The sequence below is a fragment of the Oncorhynchus mykiss genome, chromosome 25, assembly GCF_057628025.1.
Source record: "Oncorhynchus mykiss isolate SJ-2025 chromosome 25, ASM5762802v1, whole genome shotgun sequence".
NCBI classification, from domain to species: Eukaryota; Metazoa; Chordata; class Actinopteri; order Salmoniformes; family Salmonidae; genus Oncorhynchus; species Oncorhynchus mykiss.
In genome coordinates this window covers 24,062,684-24,080,802 of record NC_143046.1, presented here as the reverse complement: position 1 = coordinate 24,080,802, position 18,119 = coordinate 24,062,684, and the positions used below count along the sequence as shown (strand labels likewise).

Sequence of the window (18,119 nt, the reverse complement as noted above, 5' to 3'; positions counted from 1 at the left end):
ATGGTTCCCTGAGCGAGAGTCTGTGGAAGAGCACCATTTACAGTGCCTTGCGAAAGTATTCGGCCCCCTTGAACTTTGCGACCTTTTGCCACATTTCAGGCTTCAAACATAAAGATATAAAACTGTATTTTTTTGTGAAGAATCAACAAGTGGGAAACAATCATGAAGTGGAACGACATTTATTGGATATTTCAAACTTTTTTAACAAATCAAAAACTGAAAAATTGGGCGTGCAAAATTATTCAGCACCGTTAAGTTAATACTTTGTAGCGCCACCTTTTGCTGCGATTACAGCTGTAAGTCACTTGGGGTATATCTATCAGTTTTGCACATCGAGAGACTGAAATGTTTTCCCATTCCTCCTTGCAAAACAGCTCGAGCTCAGTGAGGTTGGATGGAGAGCATTTGTGAACAGCAGTTTTCAGGTCTTTCCACAGATTCTCGATTGGATTCAGGTCTGGACTTTGACTTGGCCATTCTAACACCTGGATATGTTTATTTTTGAACCATTCCATTGTAGATTTTGCTTTATGTTTTGGATCATTGTCTTGTTGGAAGACAAATCTCCGTCCCAGTCTCAGGTCTTTTGCAGACTCCATCAGGAGTCATTCTTCCAGAATGGTCCTGTATTTGGCTCCATCCATCTTCCCATCAATTTTAACCATCTTCCCTGTCCCTGCTGAAGAAAAGCTGGCCCAAACCATGATGCTGCCACCACCATGTTTGACAGTGGGGATGGTGTGTTGCTTTTACGCCAAACATAACGTTTTGCATTGTTGCCAAAAAGTTCAATTTTGGTTTCATCTGACCAGAGCACCTTCTTCCACGTTTGGTGTGTCTCCCAGGTGGCTTGTGGCAAACTTTAACCGACACTTTTTATGGATATCTTTAAGAAATGGCTTTCTTCTTGCCACTCTTCCATAAAGGCCAGATTTGTGAAATATACGACTGATTGTTGTCCCATGGACAGTCTCCCACCTCAGCTGTAGATCTCTGCAGTTCATCCAGAGTGATCATGGGCCTCTTGGCTGCATCTCTGATCAGTCTCCTCCTTGTATGAGCTGAAAGTTTAGAGGGACGGCCAGGTCTTGGTAGATTTGCAGTGGTCTGATACTCCTTCCATTTCAATATTATCGCTTGCACAGTGCTCCTTGGGATGTTTAAAGCTTGGGAAATCTTTTTGTATCCAAATCCGGCTTTAAACTTCTTCACAACAGTATCTCGGACCTGCCTGGTGTGTTCCTTGTTCTTCATGATGCTCTCTTCGCTTTTGACGGACCTCTGAGACTATCACAGTGCAGGTGCATTTATACGGAGACTTGATTACACACAGGTGGATTGTATTTATCATCATTAGTCATTTAGGTCAACATTGGATCATTCAGAGATCCTCACTGAACTTCTGGAGAGAGTTTGCTGCACTGAAAGTAAAGGGGCTGAATCATTTTGCACGCCCAATTTTTCAGTTTTTGATTTGTTAAAAAAGTTTGAAATATCCAATAAATGTCGTTCCACTTCATGATTGTGTCCCACTTGTTGTTGATTCTTCACAAAAAAATACAGTTTTATATATTTATGTTTGAAGCCTGAAATGTGGCAAAAGGTCGCAAAGTTCAAGGGGGCCGAATACTTTCGCAAGGCACTGTACAAATGCTATATTGTACATTTCAATTCGAATAGGGGCTATTTTGGAGATACATTTTTTATAAAACTCTGCCGAGTAGCCGTCAGGCGCTGAGCTTCTCCCAGATTGAAGGGATTTGACAGCATTAGACAATTCTTCAACAGTGATCGGCTGCTCTAATTTTTTAACCAAATCCCGGCTGACAGAAGGCACAGCAAGTGAGTGGAAGAAATCATCCAATTCCAATGTATCTGCTTTACTTGGGCCAAAATACCAGCAACAGTGTGTGAAAACCTTGTGAAGACTTACAGAAAATGTTTGACCTCTGTCATTTTCAACAAAGGGTATATAACAAAGTATTGAGATAAACTTTTGTTATTGACCAAATACTTATTTTCCACTATAAATTGCAAATAAATTCATTAAAAATCCTACAATGTGATTTTCTGGATTTTTTTTCTCATTTTGTCTGTCATAGTTGAAGTGTACCTATGATGAAAATTACAGGCCTCATCTTTTTAAGTGGGAGAACTTGCACAATTGGTGGCTGACAAAATACTTTTTTGCCCAACTGTATATAGAGGCTTGTAAAATCTCTTGAACTCATCAGTGATCCCCCTAGGATCTAATTATATTCCAGATGATGTACGAATTTCAGGAATCTGAAATGATGATGATAATTGACGTAACTTGTGAGCTAATAATTTACTGGCTTTATCTCCTTGTGCATAGTAAGTGCTCCTATACTTGACAAGCAGTTCATTAACCTGGTCTGTTAATAATGTGTCAAATTCTGCTTGCAGAGTTAAACGTTCCTTATAAATATCCGGGGATAGTGAAACGGCATAAATGTAATTTAATTGGGCAATACAGCATGTTAACATAGACAGCCTATCCTTTTTCAGTTTGTTCTCATGTGCGGTGTAGGAAATAATTTCACCTCTGATATAAGCTTTCAAAGTTTCCCAGAGAGTAGACGCAGAGATGTTCGGGGTTCTATTTGTAATCATGAAAAAGTTGATTTGACTCAAAACAAAATTGACAAAGTGTTCATTGCTGAGCAGTTGGGTATTTAGCCACCAAGGCCGTCGCAGATTGTCAACATTTTGAAAGGCTACTTCCATAGTAACCGGGGCGTGGTCAGATACAACAATTGGATTATATGAACATGAAGATATGGAATGGTGGAGCCTGTCATCTACAAGGAAGTAGCCTATGCTTGTAAAAGTCTGGTGAACTGCTGAGAAAAATAGTATGCTTTCCCAGCTGGATTAAACATTCTCCAAGGACCTGAAACTGCGAATTCAGACATAAAGGGTCGGACAACTCTAGCTGAGGTTGATAAGATGGTAGGTTTAGTGGAGGATCGATCCAAATGTGGGTCTAACCAACAGTTAGAGTCACCACCTAAGATCAACATATGGGAAGACATATCTGGGAGTGTAGAGAAAACCGATTTGAAAAAAATCACCATTGTCCCAATTAGGAGCATAAATATTCACAAGAAGTACCTTACCATTGAGCAACCTACCACTGATAATTATGTATCTACCATGGGGATCTGCGATCACATTAGAACAGGTAAAAGGTTCCGATCTGTGAAGGAAAATAGCCACCCCTCTTACCTTACTCTGAAATGAGGAATGGAACACCTGACCCACTAATCTGCACCTAAGACTTGAGTGTTGTGATACCCTCAGATGATACCCTCAGTTTCTTGGAGAAAGATGATGTGAGCTTTCAATTGATGAAGGTTATGTAGCACCTCACTATGTTTAACTGCGTTATTTATGCCCCTGCAGTTCCAAGTGAGAAAATGAAAGCTATTCCCTCCAGCTGGATGAGCTACACTAGGCTGAGTCATGTCTTAAGAGAGAGGACGTGTAAAGGAAAAGGTACAATGTAAACTGAAGATCTTAGTTGAACCGAAAAGCTCAAATTTAAAAAACAAGGCAAGCGACGAGGCACAAAATAAATATAAAAACTATATACAAATAGAGGGAAAAAACCCTTCCCTCACACCCACCCTTGCTGAAGCATCTCCCCAACTGAGATGCAAGCAAAACCCTAAATACAAAAAGTTTAGAGCAAAGCATGATAACTCTTACTCTGTGCTACCTGAGATTTGTGACCATTTAACTAGAGTAAGCCAAGCATATATGGATTGGTCCCCAACAGAGTCTAAGGAAAACTAGCCTCGGTTAAGAGTGGTTTAACAGCAATACAGATTGTAAAACTACGACTGAACCATGAAAACAGCCAGATATTGGCATTAGAGGCAGCAACCTGGGTTAGAAATGAAAAAAAAAGAGAGAATGACATTCAAATGTCGACGAACCCAGCAAAATTGGCTTCACTAGCAAACCATTCGGCCTGCTAACTATCCTGCTAACCAACCATCTGTTCCACCCCATGCGGTAAAACAGCCGCTTTCACGTTCTTGTTGATGGAATCTGCCACTAAGGCCGGGTCCTTGAATCTGTGCGTGGAGCCATTTCTTATAGAGGAGAGGGGATGCTTCTCCCGATTTCCTCAGTATGTCACTGCGGACATGAAAGAAATGCACCCTGATGACAAATGGTCGCGGGGGTTCTCCATCCTGGGCTCGGCTACACAGAGTGCGGTGGGCCCGGTCTAGCAGTGGCTTCTCCTCCCCGGTATTCCCAGTAGACAAATGTTGTTCCTCCACATTCTACTTTCCATATCTTCGCATCGATTGTCGAGGTATGCCACCTTAGTTATCAATGAGTCAACATTAGCCTCTAGCTCGCTAATGCGAGTGCTGTGGTCTGTAGCACCTCGTTCCAAATCTGATAAGGCCACTCCGTGTGCGTCGAGCTTATTCTGTATAATCTCAATAGATTTTTTAAGCTCATCTTTGACCGTTGATATCTCTGACCTGAGATTCGTAGAGAGTCAATTTTGCCGAAAATATCGGTTTTGAGGGTGCCTATCGGGGATTGTAGCATCTCCACTGTCAGTGTTTCCGTGGGCCGGCATTAGCAGTGTCCGGTGGCGGGGGTGAATCAGGAGAGGGCGCGGGCTAGCTGCGGCCTGCTCTCGCAGACTCCGTTTTTGGCCGGGTAGACAACATTACAAACTTACATTTCTCAAACCTGATCTGAATTATTTATGGGTCTCTTCAGATGCCTGGCCAAATAGAAATATATACAATTTTGCAAGGTTAAATATATAAATTTGGTCACTCAGGAGCGATAGGGAAACGTGTTCTACATCCTTGGCTTCCAACAGCGCCCCTCCAAATGTTCATAGATGAAAATAATAATAATCACAGTGGTTGTAGAGGGTGCAACAGGTCAGCACCTCAGGAGTAAATGTCAGTTGGCTTTTCATAGCCGATCACTCGAGACAGCAGGTGCAGTAGAGAGAGAGTCAGGTCCGGGACAAGGTAGCACGTCCAGTAAACAGGTCAGGGTTCCATAGCCGCAGGCAGAACAGTTGAAACTGGAGCAGCAGCACGACCAGGTGGACTGGGGACAGAAAGAAGTAATCAGGCCAGGTAGTCCTGAGGCATGGTCCTTGGGCTCAGGTCCTCCAAGAGAGATAAAGAAAGAGAGAATTAGAGAGAGCATACTTAAATTCACACAGGACACCGGATAAGACAGGAGAAGTACTCCAAATATAACAGACTAACCCTAGACCCCCGACACAAGTAATAGTTTCCTTTAAAAATGGTCAAAAAGAAACAAATAGCTTTTTAGCTAAAAACTATTTATTGAACTTCCCTTTTGACAGTTACTGAATCTTGACTGCTCCTTTCTACTTGAAAAAATGGCATTGATTACATAACTCCTGCCCCCCTACCAGCCCCGCTTTGGAGGACCAATTGTATTTATCAATCAGTACAATGGTGGAATTGACATGTACAGTCGTAGCCAAAAGTTTTGAGAATGACACAAATATGAATTTCCAATTTTAGGCAAATTGTGAGTGAGCCCACTCCCTTGGCTGAGAAGCAACCCCACACATGAATGGTCTCAGGATGCTTTACTGTTGGCATGACACAGGACTGATGGTAGCGCTCACCTTGTGTTCTCTGGACAAGCTTTTTTCCAGATGCCCCAAACAATCAGAAAGTGGATTCATCAGAGAAAATTACTTTACCCCAGTCCTTAGCAGTCCAATCCCTGTACCTTTTGCAGAATATCAACCTGTCCCTGAAGTGGCTTCTTTGCTGCTCTTCTTGACACCAGGCCATCCTCCAAAAGTCTTTGCTTCACTGTGCGTGCAGATGCACTCACACCTGCCTGCCGCCATTCCTGAGCAAGCTCTGTACTGGTGGTGCCCCAATCCCGCAGCTGAATCAACTTTAGGAGAAGCTCCTGACGCTTGCTGGACTTTCTTGGGCGCCCTGCAGCCTTCTTCACAACAATTGAACCGCTCTCCTTGAAGTTCTTGATGATCCGATAAATGGTTGATTTAGGTGCAATCTTACTGGCAGCAATATCCTTACCTGTGAAGCCCTTTTTGTGCAAAGCAATGATGACGGCACATGTTTTCTTCCAGGTAACCATGGTTGACAGAGGAAGAACAATGATTCCAAGCACCACCCTCCTTTTGAAGCTTCCAGTCTGTTATTCGAACTCAATCAGCATGACAGACTGATCTCCAGCCTTGTCCTTGTCAACACTCACACCTGTGTTAACGAGAGAATCACTGACATGATGACAGCTGGTCCTTTTGTGGCAGGGCTGAAATGCAGTGGAAATGTTTTTGGGGGATTCAGTTCATTTGCATGGCAAAGAGGGACTTTGCATTTAATCTGACCACTCTTCATAACATTCTGGAGTATATGCAAATTGCCATCATACAAACTGAGGCAGCAGACTTTGTGAAAATTCATATTTGTGTCATTCTCAAAACCTTGGCCACAACTGTATATTAAAAAAATCCACATATAGCGCTAAATGAGGAAACAAACACTTTTTTATCAATTATATTTTTATTAGTATTAAAGCATATGTTTCCAGTGCAGCAATTCACCATAGAGGGAGTGGAGACATCATTATGATATCCAGCCCCCATAACCATTCCTAGCCAACTTGAGCCAGTTGGTGTGATCTCCCACAGCAAAGAGTCTGTTTTAAGTTCCTCGGCGTACATATCATGTGCAAACTGCGTTCGGCCATCGCCGCTCCATTTTTCCATTAATCCATTTGTTTTGTCTTGTTCCCTGCACACCTGGTTTTCATTCCCTAATCACACTGCATGTATTTATTCCTCTGTACCCCTCCAGGACAGAGGAGTCGAGGAGTGCATCCGGGAACACTCGGCAATTCTGCAACATCTCGGTGCCACGATGGATCTCGTTGTCCAGACCATGGACCGCTGGGAGAGACCGGAAGCCTCGACCAGCGCAACCGGGGTTACCTCTACCCGGCCATCCTGGATCCAGTCCCAGTGGGATGCGTCTCTCCCTTCCCAGGGAGTATGATGGGACGGCAGCCTGGTGCCAGGGGTTCCTATTACAGTTGGACTTATACCTGGACACCGTTCACCCAGCTCCCTCGGGAAGGGAGAGCGTGTCCGCCCTCGTCTCATTCCCCTAGGGGAGAGCTCTGGAGTGGGCAAACGTCGTGTGGGGAGAAGGAGACGCGGCATTGGACCACTTCGAGGGGAACGGCTCTTCCACTTGAGGCAGGGGACGAGGAGCGCCCAGGAGTTCGCCCTAGAATTTCGGACCTTGGCCGCCGGAACAGGATGGAACAACAGGGCCCTTATCGATCAGTACCGATGCAGTCTGCGCGAGGATGTCCAACGGGAGTTGGCTTGCAGGGATGTCACCATCACCTTTGACCAACTGATGGATCTGTCCATTAGGTTGGATAACCTGCTGGTCACCAGCAGGGTACATAACCTGCTGGTCACTCCGTCGGGTACATCTTCCAGCACCCCCGCTCCGGTGCCCATGGAGCTGGGAGGGGCTGTGCTTAGGGAGGCTGGAGGAGGGGCCGTCACGTGCACCATCTGTGGCCGCAGAGGGCACACTGCCGGTTGGTGCTGGGTTGGTTCCCTCTGGGAGTCGAGGCAGCAGGCAGTGCACTCTGGCGTCACCCCAGGTGAGTCTGCACAACTCTCATCCAGGGTCCTCTGTTGTCCACCTGTTTGTACCTGTTTGTTTTCCTGAGTTTTCCACTCATTCCCAGCATTAGGTGCTCATCGAGCGCGGCTGGGAATTTTATCGACAGAGCTTTCGCCCTTAGTTTAGGGATCCCCATTATTCCTGTGGTTAGACCTTTCCCGGTACATGCTCTGGATAGGCGACCATTAGGGTCCGGGCTAATCAGGGAGCCATCGGCTTTCTAACCATCGGCGCTCCATTTTTCCATTGTTCCATTTGTTTTGTCTTGTTCCCTGCACACCTGGTTTTCATTCCCTAATCACACTGCATGTATTTATTCCTCTGTTCTCCTCCATGTCTTTGTGAAATTCTATTTGTTATGTGTTTCGTGTGTACGCACCAGGCTGGGTTTTTCCCGTTATTTCCGTGGTATTTCAGGAAGGTTGTTTGTTGTAACATTTGCTCATTTTTTGTGACTGTTTCGTGCCTTGCACTTTATCCTTTGGCTGGAGGTTTTGACACAGTGGCGTCTGTCTGTTTTATTGCCTCTGCCCAATAAAGTGTGTGCCTGTTCACAACTCTCTGCTCTTCTGCACCTGACTTCTCCACCAATAGCGCTCACTGTGACATTAGTTCACAACCTCAAATGAATAAGCTACATGTATTAATTAAATAGTTTGTGGAAAGGGCTTAGTGGTAAGTGACAAAACTGTAAATATTCTGCAGGGTTTTTCTTGATGTGATCGAGGACTGTGATTCTGTGTTTATATTCACTGAGATGTCTATTAATGGAAACTCGAAGAAAAGTAGTATATTCGTCCTCAATTGTTTTAGTCCACCATTTTATGAAATGTACTTTAGATCGATCTAAGTTATTACCAATGTGTTTTATCAAGTCAAATTTTTCAGCTAGATACTCTCCAACTTTTTGGAATTGATTAAGAGTTCTAAAATGGGGTATGGAAAAATGTAGGTCAAGACTTTTTTTCTCATCGGTTTTCACATTTTTTTTATGATAATTGCTAATTGACATAAATTTATTTGTCACATGCTTATGGATGTCTTTATGAGTTTGCAATCTGAAAGCTACTTCTGAAATGTTGTTGGGCAGAAATTGTTTACTCGAAATATAAAGTTGCTTGGTAAGTTCTCTGTCTTCAAAATTAGATTTAGAGTCATGGCTTTTCTTATTGTTATACTCAGTGTTAAAAATGGCAAATTTGTCACAATAGTTTTCATAAGTAGGACTACTGATTATCAAATTAAAGTGATTGAATGAGCTGATATATGGATCTACAAAGGTTGTCAACTTTCCAGTCAAACCGTACCATTTGCTGTATCCAACAATAGTTTTTATACCATAAGATTTGTACAGTTCTGCTGAATCCTTAATGAGTAAATCCATGCATGAATCATGACCTGAATTTCGCAAACAAGGAGAATTGAGCGTATAGATAAACAATTTAGTATTTCGCAATTTCTCATTGTTTTTCAATATTTGTTTTACTTCCTCAAGAAGTAACTTTTCGGTATGAATATTTAAATGTTTGCCCTTACCCATCTTCTTGCAATCTTCTAATTTAAATAAACCAACAGAAACCGGTTCTCCACCACAAGGTGACTCTATAAATGCCCATGCATGTTGCGTATCAAACTTTTGCTTGCAACCCTTTGTTTGTAATGAGTAGAACTTATCAAGAAATTCAGAAATGTTTTTAAAATGATTTGGGATGTTTTGGATTTCCGTCCGACAGTCTGTAAAAATCGTTGTTATGCCATACTTGTTCAGTTCTGCTAAATCCGTTATTTTATGACCTGTAATTTGCGAAGGAGAGTGGAGCGAATATATAGAAAATGTTGTATTTTGCAATTGCTCTTCGTTTTCCAACATTATTTTTGTTTCCTCAAGAAGTAACTCTTTGATATGACTAATAATTATTCGAGGTTTGTTTTCCATATTCTCTATATTGTTAAGTTCCAGAATTGCAACAAACACATCACCAGTTGACTTTAAGAATGCCCATGTAACTTTAAGATGAATGCAATCTTTTGTTTGTAGAAGGTAAAATGTATCACGTAATTTGTTTTCAACTTGATTTGGGAGGTCCATTGACAGAGCTGGAACGTTGATGATAGCAGGACTGGGGCTTCCTCTGTAAGGGGAATCAAAAGGGATAAAAGAGAGCTAAAGATAGTAACATCTAGTAAAGATTCAGAAAACAACTATGGACTCTGGATTTACACATGAAATGTATAACAATAGGACTACCATGTCCTCCACAATTAGTATGTTTAATATTAGTCCACTTTTGGTACAGTGTCAAAAATGTTGCATGTCAGCTTCAAGATTTCAAAATATATTGTTTTCTGTCTCCTGATGCCAATAAGCATATTGTGAAAATGTAGGTCATACCTCTGGTGGATCTCAATCCCCTTACTGGTTGAATTTGCATCCATATCCTCCTCAAGAGGCCCTCCGTTAGAAAAAACGTTTGTGTTGGTGGAAGGGTTCACATCATCAGGATCCCCTCCCTCAGACAGTGATAGGTGCCTCTTCTTACTGCAGAGAAATATAATGATGTTATTCACCATCAATGTCACAAACTATTAGTTGTTGAAAGCAATTTAGTAAGTTTTAAATACTTTTAGATGGTTTCAAATACAACTTGTAAATATTTGGTTTTTAAAACAGGGTTTCTTGCAATTGAACTCAAGGTCAAAATTCGCTGAATAACAGTGAATACAGGTGTAGACCTTACAGTGAAATGCTTACTTATAAGCCCTTAACCAACAATGCAGTTTTAAGAAAATACCCCCCCCCCCCCAAAAAAGTAAGAGATAAGAATAACAAATTATGAAAGAGCAGCAGTAAATAACAATAGCGGGGCTATACACAGGGGGTACCGGTACAGAGTCAATCTGCGGGGGCACCGGTGTTGAGGTAATTGAGGTAATACGTACATGTAGGTAAAGTTATTAAATTGACTGTGCATAGATAATAACAGAGAGTAGCAGCAAGCAGCGTTCCGGGGAGGGGGGCAATGCAAATAGTCTGGGTAGCCATTTGATTAGCTGTTCAGAAGTCTTATGGCTTGGGGGTAGAAGCTGTTTAGGATCCTCTTGGACCTAGACTTGGCGCTCCGGTACCGCATTCCGTGTGGTAGCAGAGAGAACAGTCTATGACTAGGGTGGCTGGAGTCTTTGACAATTTTTAGGGCCTTCTTCGGACACCGCCTGGTATAGAGGTCCTGGATGGCGGGAAGCTCGGCCCCGGTGATGTACTGAGCCGTACATCACCGGGGTCCTCTGTAGTGCCTTGTGGTTGGAGGCCTAGCAGTTGACATACCAGGCAGTGATGCAACCTGTCAGGATGCTCTCGATGGTGCAGCTGTAAAACCTTTTGAGGATCTGAGGACACATGCCAATTCTTTTCAGTTTTCTTAGGGGAATAGGTTTTGTCTTGCCCTCTTGTCTTAGTGTGCTTGGACCATGTTAGTTTGTTGGTGATGTGGACACCAAGGAACTTGAAGCTCTCAACCTGCTCCATTACAGCCTCGTCGATGAGAATGGCGGCGTGCTCGGTCCTCCATTTCCTGTAGTCCACAATCATCTCCTTAGTCTTGATCACGTTGAGGGATAGGTTGTTGTTTTTTAACCACACGTCAGGTCTCTGACCTCCTCCCTATAGGCTGTCTCATTGTTGTTGGTGATCAGGCCTACCACTGTTGTGTCATCAGCAAACTTAATGTTGGTGTTGGAGTCATGCCTGGCCTTGCAGTCCTGAGTGAACAGGGAGTACAGGAGGGGACTGAGCACGCACCTCTTAGGGGTCCCTGTGTTGACAATCAGCGTGGTGGATGTGTTGTTACCTAACCTTACCACCTGGGGGCGGCCCGTCAGGAAGTCTAGGATCCAGTTGCAGAGAGAGGTGTTTAGTCCAAGGATCCTTAGCTTAGTGAGGAGCTTTGAGGGCAATATGGTGTTGAACGCTGAGCTGTAGTCAATGAAGAGCATTCTCACATATGTGTTCCTTTTGTCCAGGTGGGAAAGGGCAAGGGAGTGCAATGGAGATCGCATCATCTGTGGATCTGTTGGGGCGGTATGCAAATCGGAGTGGGTCTAGCGTTTGTGGGATGATGGTGGTGACGTGAGCAATGACCAGCCTTTCAAAGCACTTCATGACTACAGATGTGAGTGCTACGGATCGGTAGTCATTTAGGCAGGTTACCTTAGTGTTCTTGGGCACAGGGACCATGGTGTTCTGCTTAAAACATGTTGGTGTTACAGACCCGGACAGGGAGAGGATGAAAATGTCAGTGAAGACACTTGCCAGTTTGTCAGCGCATGCTCGCGGTACACGTTCTGGTAATCTGTCTGGCCCTACGGCCTTGTGAATGTTGACCTGTTTAAAGGTCATACATCGGCTTTTGGTTAGGGTATGTACATACAGTCACTGTAGGGACGACATCCTCGATGCACTTATTGATAAAGTCAGTGACTGATGTGGTGTACTCCTCAATGTCATTAGAATAATCCCGGAACATATTCCATTCCGTGCTAGCAAAACAGTCCTGTAGTTTAGCATCTGCTTCATCTCACCACTTTTTTATTGACCGAGTCACTGGTGCTTCCTGCTTTAATTTTAGCTTGTAAGCAGAAATCAGAAGGATAGAATTATGGTCAGATTTGCCAAGGTAAATGAAGACTTGAGTTACAACCAGGTAGATTCAGCAACATGACATCAACACACCCAGTGGGTTAACTTCCTGCTTACAGAATTCATCAACTGAATTCACATCTGCCAAGACTGCCAATATTGTCTGTTCCCAATGTGGGAGGGCACAAATGGGTCATACCATTGGTGGTTCTCATTCTCCTCACTCTGGGATCTGGTTGATGTAGCAGCCACATCCTCCTCAGGAGGGCATCTATCAGAAGAACTGTCTGTGTTGCTGGGAAAGTTCACATCACTCCCCTCAGACAGGGGCCTCTTCTTACTGTAGAAAAACATGAAGGAGAAATAAAAACAAATCCATTATTATTACAAATGAAACTCACAAACACTCAGTGCCCCCCTCCTCCTGGTTGAGCAGGTTTCTATTTTTTCCTTCGTAAAGAACAGTTATAAATGTAACAAGTCGTTAATTTATACTGTCATAAAAAATAACTGTGTACTGAGTGGTAATAGTTTAAAATGCATTATCTGTAGCACTTTACATGTGTTGCTTTACAGCCATCTTGGTAGCACTTTACATTACAGTAATAACATGGTAATAGTATAGTAACACTGTTTTGTAACTCACAATAGCATTATTTTGATGGTGAGTAACCATGTCACCACCACTTTATGCCGTGCTGTAATGTAAAGTGCTACTAAGATGGCGGTAGTACCTTTAAACTGCTGTGTCACTCAGAGATCTTTTCCACTTTCAAGATAACACCAGTGCTGTCATTACTCAAGCTGTAGCAGGTGCCACCATACACACATTTGATCTAGTAAAACATTTTTCAGAAATACAAGGAACAACGTCTTTCTTTGTCATTTTAGGATTGGTCATAACGACAATCTTTATGATATCAGATGCTGTAGCACATCCAGCATGAGGTTTCTGTAGTCAATGGAGAACAGAAGTAAAAATCTGCCCAAGTTTGCCCTGTTCAATTACTATTTTCTCATTAGTTGGAAATGTTCTTTGAAATGTCTCATACAACATTTTTGGCTCATTGTTATCAACCTACTGCGTTCCCCTTGTGTGCAGGGCCTGCTATTAGCATGCTAACACTCATTAAGACAGACTGGTAGCAAATCTAGCATAACTAGCCATCGCTAGCATTCACGTGTTGATGTAACTTTTGAGTCTCATGGAGTTGACTGATGACTATGACATGCAAATATATTCATCACAATGTTTGGATGGGAGCTATAATCCGGTTATGACACAAAACAATTTTAATTTGAGAAAAACCCCAGATAAGTAGTGTTGACCCATATTGTCATTTTTGGGGGGGTTTTCTGTAGAAAGGAATCAAAGGAAATGTATATTTATATACTTACGGAAAGTGAGCCATCACAACGCATTTAGGTTCCTCCAGAAGGCTTGGCATTTCCAAGTTCGATTGTGGATTTTTGTTTGCCACTGAAAACAAAAATGTTACGCTTGTGTCTACACTTGGCATCTCGTTCATGTTTGTGTCATTCGGTTCTCTTTCAGGCTAGAGTATACCCACCTTCCACCTACTTTTCCCCATTGGCCCATTTATAATGTAATTCTCATTTTGACCAATCAATGTTTATGTTAGTGATCCACATCTTCCTTTTTGTATCACCTGACCTACAGGTGTCAGTACATGGAATGGAATGCTGCCTGTCCTGTCCTGTCCTGATGGGTGTGAGACAGTTCAGACGTTGCTGACTCACGTCAGATCATATAACGTCTGGATTAGTATTTTCCGCATCGCCTAACTACATCATACGGTATGTTATAGCAACCTGGTGCCCGATGGCACCATTGGGGACGTGGCATGCAACCATTGGTTGATGAATACAATGTCTAAGCTGGGCGACGCAACCAAAGTATTTGTAACAAACATTTAAGGAAACTACAGTCCTAAATTGCACTCCACTCACAGCAAACTCCTTAACCCTCTCAATAGTCTACACATTTTGAACCATACTATTACAATTACAAATAGATCTTGGCTTCAGAGAAATTAATCAACTTTATATTTTGTGAGTGTAAGATTTCATCCAAAAGCAACAAGCAACTAAATCTGAAAATGGGGAACCTAAACACAACACTGGTTAATTTTGATCTTGGTCAGATTGATACTGAAACTAGGCAAGGTCATGCAACCATAATAAATGGTGTTATAGAGTAAGAGTGTGTGTGAGAGAGGGAGAGAGCAGGGTAGGAGAGAGACTGCCAGATTTTTTTTCACCTTTATTTAACTAGGCAAGTCAGTTAAGAACAAATTCTTATTTACAGTGACGGCCTGAACAGTGGCTTGTTCAGGGGCAGAACGACCTTGTCAGCTCGGGGATTCGATCCTGCAACCTTTTGGTTACTGGCCCAACGCTCTAACCACTAGGCTACCTGCCGCCCCAGATGGACTATGTACAGCTGCAGCGATCGGTTAGCTGCTCAGATAGCTGATGTTAAAAGTTAGTGAGGGAAATATAAGTCTCCAGCTTCAGCGATTTTGCAATTCGTTCCAGTCACTGGCAGCAGAGAACTGGAAGGAAAGGCGGCCAAAGGAGGTGTTGGCTTTGGCGATGACCAGTGAGATATACCTGCTGGAGCGCCTGCTACAGGTGGGTGTTGTTATCGTGACCAGTGAGCTGAGCTAAGGCAGAGCTTTACCTAGCATAGACTTATAGATGACCTGGAGCCAGTGGGCCTGGCGACGAATATGTAGCGAGGGCCAGGTGACTAGAGCATACATTCCGCAGTGGTGGGTGGTATAAGGGGCTTTGGTAACAAAATGGATGGCACTGTGATAGACTGCATCCAGTTTGCTGAGTAGAGTATTGGAAGCTATTTTGTAGATGACATAGCCAAAGTCGAGGATCGGTTGGATAGTCAGTTTTGCTAGGGTAAGTTTGGCGGCGTGAGTGAAGGAGGCTTTGTTGTGAAATAGAAAGCCGATTCTAGATTTGATTTTGGATTGGAGATGTTTAATATGAGTCTGGAAGGAGAGTTTACAGTCTAGCCAGACACCTAGGTATTTGTAGGTGTACACATATTCCAGGTCAGAACCGTCCAGGGTAGTGATGCTAGTCGGGCGGGCGGGTGTGGGCAGCGAACGGTTGAAAAGCATGCATTTGGTTTTACTAGCGTTTAAGAGCAGATGGAGGCCACGGAAGGAGTGTTGTATGAGTCTGTAGATGGGGGGAATTCCACTATTTTCTCTTCAGCGAGGAGGCGGTGATGAGGGGTAGGCACCATCACTGCTTCTCCCCTTCTGTTCTCTCACCTCTAAGGGGGGTTGATGAAAGGGTGTGGGGAAAAATCACTATCACTCCCCTCTCTTTCACACACACCTCCCTCATGCCATTCAATTCAATTCAAGGGGCTTTATTGGCATGGGAAACTTGTGTTAACATTGCCAAAGCAAGTGAGGTAGATAATATACAAAAGTGAAATAAACAATAAAAATTAACAGTAAACATTACACATACAGAGGTTTCTCTCTCTCAGTTCAATTCAGTTCAAAGGGCTTTACTGGCATGGGAAACATGTTAACATTGCCAAAGCAAGTGAAATAGAAAACAAACAAAAGTGAAATTAACAATAAAAAGTGAACAGTAAACATTACACTCACAAAGGTTCCAGAAGAATAAAGACATTTCAAATGTCATATTATGTCTATATACAGTGTTGTAATGAAGTGCAAATAGTAAAGTACGAAAGGGAAAATAAATGAACATAAATGTGGGTTGTATTTACAATGGTGTTTGTTCTTCACTGGTTGCCCTTTTCTTGTGGAAACAGGTCACAAATCTTGCTGCTGTGATGGCACACTGTGGTATTTCACCCAGTAGAATGGGAGTTTATCAAAATTGGGTTTGTTTTCAAATTCTTTGTGGGTCTGGTGTAATCTGAGGGAAATATATGTGTAACGGTTTTCTGTATGTGAAGGAGAGTCGGACCAAAATGCGGCGTGTCTATTGCAATCCATGTTTAATGAAGTAACACACTAAACACAAACACTATCAAAACAATAAACTTAACGAAAACCGAAACAGCCTATACTTGTGTAACCTAACACAGAACAATGACATCAGGACACTAAGGACAATCACCCACGACAAACTCAAAGAATATGGCTGCCTAAATATGGTTCCCAATCAGAGACAACGATAAACACCTGCCTCTGATTGAGAACCACTTCAGACAGCCATAGACTTAGCCAGAACACCCCACTAGCTACAATCCCCATACATACACACCACATACAAAAACCCATGCCACACCCTGGCCTGACCAAATAAATAAAGATAAACACAAAATACTTTGACCAGGGTGTGACAATATGTCTCTAATATGGTCATACATTTGGCAGGAAGATAGGAAGTGCTGCTCAGTTTCCACCTAATTTTGTGTCTGTTTAGAGCCAAATAACATTCTAGTTTGCTCAGTTTTTCTGTTAATTCTTTCCAATGTGTCAAGTAATTATCTTGTTGTTTTCTCATGATTTGGTTGGGTCTAATTGTGTTGCTATCCTGGGGGTCTGTTTGTGTTTGTGAACAGAGCCCCAGGACCAGCTTGCTTAGGGAACTCTGAGGTTCATCTCTCTGTGGGTGATGGCTTTGTTATTGAAGGTTTGGAATCACTTCCTTTTAGGTGGTTGTAGAATTTAACAGCTCTTTTCGGGATTTTGATAATTAGCAGGTATCAGCCTAATTCTGCTCTGCATGCATTATTTTGTGTTTTATGTTGTTCACGGGATATTTTTTGTAGAATTCTGCATGCAGAGTCTCAATTTGGTGTTTGTCCCATTTTGTGAATTATTGGTTGGTGAGTGGATCCCAGACCTCACAACCATAATGGGCAATGGGTTCTTCAACTGATTCAAGTATTTTTAGACAAATCCTAATTGGTATGCATAGAAGGCCCTTCTTGCCTTGTCTCTCAGATCATTCACAGCTTTGTGAAAGTTACCTGTGGCGCTGATGTTTAGGCCAAGGTATGTACAGTCGTGGCCAATAGTTTTGAGAATGACACAAATATAAATTTTCACAAAGTCTGCAGCCTCAGTTTGTATGATGGCAATTTGCATATACTCCAGAATGTTATGAAGAGTGATCAGATGAATTGCAATTAATTGCAAAGTCTCTCCAGGAAAAACATCAGGGACAGACTGATATTCTACAAAAGGTACAGGGATTGGACTGCTGAGGACTGGGGTAAAGTCATTTTCTCTGATGAATCCCCTTTCCGATTGTTTGAGGCATTCGGAAAAAATCTTGTCCGGAGAAGACAAGGTGAGCGCTACCATCAGTCCTGAGTCATGCCAACGGTTAAGCATCCTGAGACCATTCATGTGCGGTGTTCCTTCTCAGCCAAGGGAGTGGGCTCACTCACAATTTTGCCAAAGAACACAGCCATGAATAAAGAATGGTACCAACACATCTTCTGAGAGCAACTTCTCCCAACCATCCAGGAACAGTTTATGACTAACAATGCCTTTTCCAGCTTGATGGAGCACCTTGTCATAAGGCAAAAGTGATTACTAAGTGAATCGGGGAACAAAACATCGTTATTTTTGGTCCATCTCCAGGAAACTCCCCAGACCTTAATCCCATTGAGAATTTGTGGTCAATCCTCAAGAGGCGGGTGGACAAACAAAAACTCACAAATTCCAAGCATTGATTATGTACCAATGCACTGCCATCAGTCAGGATGTGGCCCA

At 42.7% G+C, this 18,119-nt stretch overlaps 1 protein-coding gene across 2 annotated transcripts; it reads right to left on the bottom strand.

Annotated features, from left to right (window-relative positions):
- Positions 1 to 2,457: 2,457 nt before the first annotated feature.
- LOC110504797 (uncharacterized) lies at positions 2,458 to 14,028 on the bottom strand. 2 transcript variants are annotated; one of them, XM_021583610.3, is made up of 5 exons: positions 13,762 to 13,933; positions 12,563 to 12,703; positions 10,120 to 10,266; positions 9,783 to 9,859; positions 2,458 to 5,115 (listed from the first exon to the last, which is right to left on the bottom strand). In XM_021583610.3, exons 1-5 carry the CDS (start codon positions 13,890 to 13,892, stop codon positions 5,018 to 5,020), a joined length of 594 nt encoding a protein of 197 aa, XP_021439285.3. In that variant the 5' UTR covers positions 13,893 to 13,933; the 3' UTR covers positions 2,458 to 5,017. The 2 variants fall into 2 exon arrangements, with proteins under 2 accessions (XP_021439285.3, XP_090075561.1); XM_090219435.1 differs by lacking the exon at positions 9,783 to 9,859 and having other exon boundaries at positions 13,762 to 14,028.
- Positions 14,029 to 18,119: the final 4,091 nt, after the last annotated feature.

What these genes read in the sequence shown, in the direction of transcription:
- LOC110504797 (XM_021583610.3), bottom strand. Translation starts at nt 13,892, where the DNA reads ATGAACGAGATGCCAAGTGTAGACACAAGCGTAACATTTTTGTTTTCA. An exon ending in GTTGTGATGGCTCACTTTCC is followed by an intron (nt 12,704 to 13,761) that starts GTAAGTATATAA and finishes GTTTTTCTACAG; the next exon opens with TAAGAAGAGGCCCCTGTCTG. An exon ending in TCAAGTTGAAAACAAATTAC is followed by an intron (nt 5,116 to 9,782) that starts GTGATACATTTT and finishes TTCTGTCCCCAG; the next exon opens with TCCACCTGGTCGTGCTGCTG.